Genomic DNA, 10,188 nt, shown 5'->3' on the forward strand with positions numbered 1-10,188 from the left:
CCTACACCAGGTTGCACAGGAAAGCATCCAGGCGGGTTTTGAACATCTCCAGAGATGGAGACTCCACAACCTCTCTGTGCAGCCTATAAATACTTGGACTTCTGTAAATGTTGTTAGTCTTTAACTGTAGTTTTTCCAGATACCTTTGCTTTCTCATAGATTTTTATTTCTGGAATAGCATTAGCAGTTAATTGTCAGATTAGTTTACTTGTTGTTGTCTCTTTAGATGTCGAGTATGTGACTTCGCCACCACAAATATGAATAGCTTGAAATGCCATATGAGGTGTCATCCCCAGGAGCATCAGGCAGTGCAGCTAATGGAGCAGTACAAGTATGTAAGAGCTCTAATTTGGCAAAAAGCTGTGTTAGTAGTGATTTTGTTATGTTAAGATACAAAGCAGAGTTCAGATTCTATTCTTTTCCCTCCTAGATTCATTCCTTGTTCCAGTGACTTTTTTTTTGTGAGAGAGAGAGAGAGAAAGAGATTTGATGTGGCATTCGCAGGTGATGTTTATGCTAGCTAATTAAACATGTCCATGACTTCCTTCTGGTACAGTATTCAGCTTGGTCTCTCCAGAACAGAGTGGTTACTTATAAACTGCCTGCTGCAAGTAGTTTCTGCACCGTGTTAATTACCAAAGCGTGCCTGGAATTGTTTGGGAGAATCCATGTGCCAAAACCATACCAGGGGCACTTCGAACATTTAATGTTAGATTGTTTAATTCCAGTACTCAGGAACGTTCTCTTGGCTGTGTTTAATATTTGCCTAGTCTAGGCACAGCCTACATGTTGGAATCCAGATTGGCATTACACTGCCCTAGTTAAGAATTAGTATGAATAGTCACGTTTAAGAGATGATAGATACCATATCCATACCAGATATCCATAGATACGCATGTTTTATATACATATATATGAGAAAGTTGGCACAAATATGTGCAATTGTTTACTGCTAATTTGCAACAAAAAATAAAAGCTAGGAAAGGAAAGGAAATCAGGAATATTCTCAGCATTTGTTAGTGGAAGATTTTAAAAGCAATAGGAAGAATCCAGATGAAACACATTCACGTAAGGGTTTCTTCTCACAAAAATCTGCTTCTACAACTTCAAAGTCCTTCCACTGCACTTTTTCCCCCAAAATGTTCCTAGTAGCATTAAATTCTATTTGCTCTGCTGTCATACTTAATAGACTGTTGCTAAGTGCTCTTAGTATTACTGAAGATTACTGAAAACTTCCATGCTTTGGTCCCTGCGTCCCAGAGCTGCGAGATAATTGTTTCCTCAGTAGATCAACTTAGGATACACTTGAACAATAAAGTTAATAACTCAGCACAGGTCAACCAGTAGGGAAAAATCATCCTTTAGAATCCAAAGGGTTCTACTACTAAACTCAATGTTAAATCATTTTGTTTCTTTCATATACTGTAACTGCACATTAAGTACATGAACATAAAGTGTAGTGCATCAGGCTAAAAGCTGTTGAGTTTCTGTGTCTTTCATTTGAACTATATGCTAAAGCGGTCTACAGCATTTGGCTCACGATGCTGTTCTCAGCAAAGTAAATCTGATGGGTAAATCACCCAAGTAAATTAAGGTACTTCAGAAAATGGGACTGTAATTAAAGGGGGATAAAAACAACACCGAACTGTTGCTTCATTCACTGTGTTACCAACCCACTGACAAAGCTGTGTTAGTAGCACAGCAGAATCATATATGTAATAAGACTAGTGGAATACATGTGCATATAGAGTGGAATGAAGATTATTTGTTGATCTTTGTGTTTTGAAAAAAAAAAAAAATTTGGCCTAATTTTATCTATAAATTAACTATAAGGTCTGCCTCAGCTTATTTTTAATAATGCCATTACTTTGTAACAGCCTTATTAGATATATTAAGGTTCTCAACCTGAGTGAACTTGCCTATATTTGAAAGCATCCATTTTCTTTATGAGCATTCAAATTAGAAGGAAAAGAGAAAAACAGGATAGCATGTTCCAAATCAAGTAATAGAGAAAAGTGAGCTAGAAGGACATGTTTTTCCCCAGCAGGGCAGAATTATCTTGCTACATAAGCAAGGTAATGTACCATGCCTTCACCTAACTTGTGAGATTTTTGCTCTTCTCCACGATCTTCGTCTAAGCAGAAATAGTTTCCTGTATATTGTTATTTCCTGTTATTGTTATAATAAGGACTGTATCCTACTGTCATTAAGGGAAGTGGTAAAATCTTGCTGAATTGTAGTGTATAACACTTTTATGTAGGTCTTCTCATGTTTTCAGGTTATATTTTTCAAATGGTCTTAAGAATTTACAAAAACTTACTAGTATAGTAGTAATTTTAACACACTTATCATAGTCTAACATATCAGAATCACATTGCTTGAACAGAAAACATCTTATTTTTATTGAAGAGTGAGGTAGACTGAGATGCATTCCTAGCTATAATTTATTAGAACAAGGTCACCTGCAATTGATCCTGGTCTTTTCCATGTGATTTGAGAAACTGAAGACTTCCAGATTAGCAGGTAGCTAAGTAAAGTAGCTTCGTCATTCAAAACACAAGGAGCTACATCACCTTTACCATGAGTACTGTTCTGCTGATGTAATGCACTATCACTCATCTCCTTCATGCTGAGATAACTAATTTATCAACTTAGAAAACACTTGTAAAAATACTCCTCTGTTGTATGTTCATGTATGAAAAATGTCCTATGGGATTTGATCAGTCTTGGGTTATTTGTGTCCGTAAATACACACTGCATCTCTATGTAAATAGGATTTATTCTTCAAGGTTTTGTTCTTTACCATATAAGACTGGTCTATAGACAAACAGAAAATTTTGTCTTGTGGTACCCGAGCTTATGGAGAACTCTGTGGACAAAATTGTCACCTGTCTGAATCTCTGTCTGTGAATATATTAAAAATTTGAGTGGACACTGTCCTCGGCAACCTGCTGTAGGTGATCCTGCTTGAGCAGGTGGATTGGACAAGGTGATCACAGGAGGTCCCTTCCAACTTCAACAATTCTGTGATCCTTAAATGAACTAACATATGCTACACCAGGGAAGACTGTATTAGTTCAATTAAAATTATCAGTGCTAATTACATAGCTCCTGCTTGGTTCAGAGCAACAACAAAGAGAGCTCACTACCTGTCTGCCAGATACCATGACAATGTGCTCCATGTTTCTGCAGTCATCAGAACTATTGCATTTTTTGCAGTATTTAAACAGTTTTAACAGGCCAAACAGATAAGATTTTAATTCAGTTCTTTAAGAAGTCAGAAAAAGCAAACTTAAAAATTCTCAGACCCTAAAAATAGTCTTACATTTCAGGATGAAATTTTGCAAACTAACTTGACCTAGTTATGAAACTGAAAAGAGGGACTGACAAGAAGATTGACCTGTATCTCTCTGTTTACTCATCCTTTTGAAAGAACTAATCCACTACTAAACTAATAAAATTTAACTTCTAAAATGTTTCTCTTTTTCTTTCTCCACTTTTTTTTTCCTAGATGTTCTCTCTGTGGATATGTATGTAGCCATCCTCCATCCCTGAAGTCCCACATGTGGAAACATGCAAGTGACCAAAATTATAACTATGAACAAGTGAACAAGGCTATTAATGATGCAATTTCACAAAGCAGCAGGTATGTCTGATTTACTTCCAAGCCCTATCATCTAGAATTTTCAAAGGACCCAACTCTGATCCAAAATAAAGTTCCTATCAAAAAGCAACAACTGTATGTTTTGATATTTGTTTTGGTTTTTATTATTATTTCAGGTTTCAAGGGCAGCTTCCTGACAAAACCTTATTAGAAGGCACAGATGAAAGTACAGTACCTATACTAGGAAGTTCAGACAACTTGGTGTCTTTTACAGAGTCTATTAACCAGACTACAAATGAAACTTCAGGTTCTGATGAAAATGAAAAACCTAACTTGATGAATACCTCATGCAGTTTAGAAAAGAACTCCACTCTACCCCATCTTGGCACAGAATACTGTGTTCTTCTCTTCTGCTGCTGCATTTGTGGTTTTGAGTCTACTAACAAAGAAAATTTGCTGGATCATATGAAAGAACATGAGGGTGAAATCATAAACATCATTCTAAATAAGGACCACAGCACAACTCAGAGCACAAACTAGGTGAAGCAGGAAGTTAAAGAGAGGGTTTCCTAGAGTGAATATTTTCTTTCTTTGCTAATTTTTGCCTGAGAAACTTGCTAGAGAGAAGAATTGCAAGCAAAACTTGATTTCCCATCCTGAGTCCTTTTTTCAGTAGGAGTACAGTATTTTAACCAGAGACTGATGAATCATTTAAGAGATAACTAAAAGGAGTGGGGAATAGAACGATCCATTTTGACCTGTTATTTCTCTATATGGTGCCAAGAATGTAGGATTGTTGGGGTTTTTTTTCTTTTATTGTCAGGTACTAGTCAGTAACAATGCATTAGTACAGTATGTTAAAACCCAAAGGTATGAAAGCTTTGTATCAGTTGAAAAGCTTGTTTTCTTCCTCCTTCCAAGTACTTCAGCAAAGAACTTTTTTGAAATTGGCAGCAGACCAGGTAAAAATTTTCCAACATGATCTCATAAACCCCACTGCCTGGATTCTGGAAGGTAGGGAGAGGGGAGGTGGGTGAGGGCATGCATGTGCTTGCATGCACACACAGGCATTTCTTTTTTCCTCATCTATTTTTAAGGCCTTAAAAACTCCAAGTCATCCTTCAACAAAGACTGCTATCCTTTCTGTCGATTTAGAGCAGCAGGAGCTGAGGAGCCTAGAAGCGTTTTGCTAATAACTATTTGTCTGATTGGAGCCTAACTAAAAAACTGCTATCTTTTGAATTGATAGTGTGTAAAAAGTCCTTTATAATAATGACCTGCTGTTTCTTAATGGCTTTCTTGACACATTCAGCAGAACTATTTAAAAAAAACCCCAGCTTATCATATGTCACGTTTAATTTGTGGTGATTACTTTGCAGTATGTATAAGCAATGTTTTTTAATGAGAACAAGATATTAACAATAACTACCACAAAGCAACATAGATCAAACCTACGTAGATTCCTAAAGATGTAGGTGAACACAAAGTGGGATTTTGAGAATCACCTACATGCTTTGGTGTTCTTTGAAATCCCACTGGCTGTCTAAATTTCCCATTTGTCTGGCAGAGCTGTAACTGTAGAAATAATTCACTGAATTATAATCTTCCTGTAGAAAATCATATTAAAAAAAGGCAATCAATATTAAGCAAAAACTGTATCCAATCACTTGTAGAATTAATTTTACTAGTGCATATAATATGGATTAATAAAGGGAATTAAGGTTTATTTTGTTTTCTAAGAAACACATAGAAATCTCTCCCTTTTAAAGCCTTTAGCTTCTAAAATTACAGTGCTTTTTATTTTTCACACCTACAGCAGTTTGCAGTAAAAGACATTCATCTATGTATTGATTTGGAATATTATCATACTGGCTAATTACCTGGCAACTTTGTTGAGATTATTTATAGATTTGGCTACTTAAATTGTTTGAAATAGATGCTTCAATCAAGTGAAGTAGTGGCGATTCCAACGAAGCCCTTTAGCAGCCAGATTTAAACTTTCTAGTTTGGACATATATTTCTGCTTTCAATGAAATGAAGGGCAGCTGTACAGAAGCATGCCTAGTTCTTGACATAGGGATGCAGTTACATGATTTTTAGTAGCTCATTACTTAAAAAATTACTCTTAGAAAAACAGTATTTTATGGTTCCTTTATTTAGACGTTTCTGCTAGCAGAAATAAGCTACAACTGTAAATCTAAGGAGGTGGCATAAGTAGTGTACAGTCTATTGTGCTATCACTGACTAGAAGTGGCAAAAAGGAAGAGAACAACAAGCCTTGTTAATAACTTTATGAAGCAGCACAAAATCTAAAGGCCAGAGTAAAGGCACTAAGATTCCAAGTACATTTTATGATTTTTGTTTTCAAGTTATTTCCTCAATTTGACTTGTTCTTTTGGGTTAAATACCTATTATTTTGTTTATAAATTAGATAGCAGAAAGTACACATATTACTTAAAAAATTGATCAGGATATAATGTCAAAGCATTTTTGTGTCAGATACTTGATATATTTTAAATACATAAGTGAAGTAAGTATACATTATTTTCAGTTACAAACTATTTTTCGTATTCCTACAGATGGGTTTTACATTTTAAAAACACGATTTATTTACATGATCTCAAATTCAATTAGAGTTAGTAAACTTAATGGAATATTCATACTGTCTTATTGACACTAATATTTTACCTTTGATATAGAATTCATGTGAAAATAGTACATTATCTGGAATATATCTCAACTTTCTCATTCAGAGATCCCATTTGTTGAAAAAATTAAAGGTACAAGGATATCCCTAGTGATGCTAAACTATCAGTCAGTATTCACAGAAACAATATTTTGCCTCATTGTTATTTTTGTGTAAAGGGATACTTATTTTAAAGTTGTTCAGCTAGTGAAAGATAAAAAGGTGAAAAACTTGCATTCATAAGCTAAGGAGAAGGCAGTGAACCAAGACTTAAAAAGCAAGTAACCTTGAATCAAAATTAACAGTTTTGGTGTATGTGCAAGCCACTCTTGCAGCATTAAGTATAATGGACCATGACTCATTGTAATGGGATTACTAAGCAGGATGCATCTATTCACAGTTGTCCCTTGCCTTCTTGTTGCTTTTTTCTTTTTTATCACGTGTTCCTATAAAATAGTAGAAAGTTAGTTGCCTCTAAAAACTGTTATCAGTCCTAACAAATGACAACGAGTAATTCTTTCCCATATACACAGAGATTTATTTTTTCAACTGTCTCCATGCTGCTTGCCATTAGTTTCCCACTCACAATTCCCATGGACTTCATCAGAAGTTCTGCATGTGAAGTAATTTATAGACTTAGTTTTTCTGAAAGCAAATTATTCCTCAGGTTATCTGCTTTAGCAAGTGTATGGTTGGCTTGGTTGCATGTTATGTAAGGGTTTTTAAGCACATTTCAAAGTTACCAACACTGCAGTCTTGCCCATTCTTTAAGCTTTTAAAATATTTTCAGATCTTCTGTCACAGCACTATCAGATGATCAGCTATTCACTTGTTTGTTTAAATTAGATTTTATTCTGTGATAAAAACTGTAACTTGCAGCTTTGTTTTAAATGCCTATACTTCTACTAAAGAGAAAACTTCATTCATACAAGACTATACTGATAAACAGGTGCATATTTCATCTTTCTGATTTACGCTTGGCCTGGAAAGAGAGGGATTCAGTCAGAGTTATTGTATTTTCCTCTTTCAGAAGCACTTATTTAATCATTTAAAAAAATGTACAGTTGGTGCTCAAAGTAACATTTGTTAAGATATATTTAATAGAAATTTACATTTGCATTTGATATTCATGGACATGGGTACATGTATTTTTTTAAGAAAAGGTATTGTAACACTATGGCACTGCTTTTATAGCCAAAGTACAAAAAATTTAGAAAACTGACATGTAAAGACTGCAGTTAATTCTGATACTGTATCTTATTAAATAGGATGACTTTCATTTTATAAAATTATCCAGCACATTAAGCTGCATGCCTTAAGCTCTCTCTAGGATTGTGTTCCTGATAGATGACTGTTTGGAACTATGAAGCAAAGTCTGTAGTACTACTTTAACTACCTTCTGAAATACTGTACAATGTTAGAATAATTTATTTTGCTTTACAGGAGTTTGTCACGTATTGACTTTAATATTGTATTTTGGTAATAAACTTTTTTTGTTAAACACTTTTGTCACTTTTATTTGACCTGTATGAAATACGAACATGGAAAATTCAAACACTGAACTAGTGTTTAGATGGACGGGAATCTTTTTAAATCAAAAAGTATTTTACATACTTTACTGCTATTTCTTATTCTTGTGTCAAGTTATTCCAGTTTTAATACTCTTAAATACGAGTTTTATAAAAGTAACTGTAGTGATGAAATATGAGACTATTCAGTCAAAAATACTTGTAAGCCTGCATGTGGTTATGAAGGACAGTTGCTAAGTGCAACTTCAAAATTCATACTGAAGCTAGTGGGAATTTTTTCCCTAATTTAAATGAGATGAAAGCCTTCCACAATTTTCTTCAAGTAAGTGACTGACTTATCCATCACATAAGCTAAAATGTATCTTGCAACCTCATTTTCAATATACAGCATATTTCCTGGCCTTGCCAGAGCTTTTCTTCCCATCTTTTTTTAAAAAAACCCAACAAAACAAGTGTAAGTCAGTTGCTGTTGCGGGCCAAGGAGAGCAAAGAGAAAGTACTGCCAGAGTACCTATTGCTGGTGTTATCATGGTTTACATTTACAGACACAGCATTTTGGTTTCTTGTTTATTATGTCCCTGGGGCAAATACATTGAAGTAAAAAAAAAGCTGGAACTGCAAATGGGTTTAGATGTAATGCTACAGAATGCTGTGTTATGCCACTTTTTCACATTTTCTCTAATGCAAAACCTAGGGAAAAAAGTTGCTGTAGTGGGATGTGGCATCCAGGTATTATCCTGTTCACTGGGCTAAAATATCTTGCTCGCTTCAGCTTAATAAAGCAGAAGAGCCTCATCAGAAATGGCTTCTCCCTATAAATAACCTGTTTCTGTGATCCAGCTGGTATCCCAAGACACCTTATCTGCTGTGAAGCACATGTCTGATCAGACACCTTCCCTCCTTGGTGCTGGCCAACCCAGAGCAGGGCTGCTGCTGCCAGCAGAAAGGGCACCTTGCTTGCTGGTGACCATTGCTGCTTTTGCAGAAGTGGGACTGAACACGCAGCTTGCTGGGACAGAGCTCACTGACCTGACATTTGATGATGGTAACACTCCTGGGAATTCAGAGAAAATGGGTTAGAGCCCTGCCACGCATCAGTGGGATCTGGATCACTCTGTCCTATATCTTTGGCAAGTATTTATGGTAAAAATTATTGCAGAAAAGTTAATGCACTATGGTACTGCTCTTTTTTGCAGTCCCTTCTATGCATATTTGGAAAAGAGCTGTCACACTGAGCCACTCAAAGTGAAACACCATTAATACTATTTTGACTTAATATTAGCTAGGTAAAAAAACCTCAGAATTGGCAAAGCGAAGATGCTTTCGCCCAAAAGCAAAACTTCAGGTACCTGACAAACTTTAAAAGTTGCAAAAAGAGACAACGTAGAAATTTGTCATACTTGCAGCACATCACATGGCTGCTGAACAGCAATTAAAAAGATTGCAGGTTCAGACTCAAAATTTACTTGGGCAGAACTTGAGTACTCCTGTGTTTTTAGTTCACAGTAGCTTTTTCTACAGTATTGAATGTGACAGTCCAAGAGAAAACACAAATGTAAACAGCATAAAGAAATTGAATGTAAAGCTTCATTCAACCATTTCCCATATACTATGGTTGTAGATGTTTGACTAACATTTGTTGGGATTACAGGTAACTTGGTACTAACATTAAGACTTTGCTACCATACAATCTAGTTGGAACAAAATGAGCAACATGAATATTGATAAATAATATCCTTTTGCTGCTTTGGCAAGTATAAAGCCAGTGTTACAGTATTATAATAATAATACAGTATTACTGATTGCTTGCTACAGTTTGATGTATTTTACTTTACATTTTATAATACAATTTTCAGAGATTAAGATCAATCTATAAATTCTTTAGGTTTTTAGTATATTCACAATTTAAAACATTAAATCTCATTATCAATGAACATGTTGCCTAATTGATACATTGTTCCAGTGAGAATATGTTGAATAACCCCTCTCAGGTGTAGCTCCCTTGTGACATAGGATTTATTTACAGTGCTCTAGTCCCTGGCAAAGAGAGGCAGTAAAGAATGCTGTAGTGTGATACTTTCCAGCTATTACTGAATTTCAGGTGTCATCCCTGGAATATTATGCAAAACAGCATCAGATTCATCTATTCTGAGTACTTGTAGACAGATGATCAGGGCAGAGGGTTTTTCTCAGACTCTTTTTTTTTTTTTCCAACTCCTCTTGGCTACCACACTACACAGCCTGTCATTCAGTTCAAGAGAGCATCTACCCAAGTTTTGGTTCTATAGAGAACAAGCTTCTACTGGTCCCAAATTTACTAAACATGCATAATTACTAAAGCTGTTGAATGATTATGTTTTCTAAACCAT

The 10,188-nt window shown here is 35.3% G+C and overlaps 1 protein-coding gene across 1 annotated transcript in view; it reads left to right on the plus strand.

Moving 5' to 3' along the window:
• The window catches only part of ZNF507 (zinc finger protein 507), a 14,524-nt gene extending 10,380 nt beyond the window's left edge, over positions 1-4,144 (plus strand). The window contains exons 4-5 of the mRNA XM_010169688.1: positions 3,512-3,646; positions 3,781-4,144. Of these exons, the coding sequence (XP_010167990.1) occupies positions 3,512-3,646; positions 3,781-4,144 (499 nt within the window). The remainder of the gene's footprint in view (positions 1-3,511; positions 3,647-3,780) is intronic.
• The last annotated feature ends 6,044 nt before the right edge of the window (positions 4,145-10,188 follow it).

Source organism: Antrostomus carolinensis, unplaced genomic scaffold, assembly GCF_000700745.2.
Source record: "Antrostomus carolinensis isolate BGI_N321 unplaced genomic scaffold, ASM70074v2 scaffold52826, whole genome shotgun sequence".
In the NCBI taxonomy this organism is placed as follows: domain Eukaryota; kingdom Metazoa; phylum Chordata; class Aves; order Caprimulgiformes; family Caprimulgidae; genus Antrostomus; species Antrostomus carolinensis.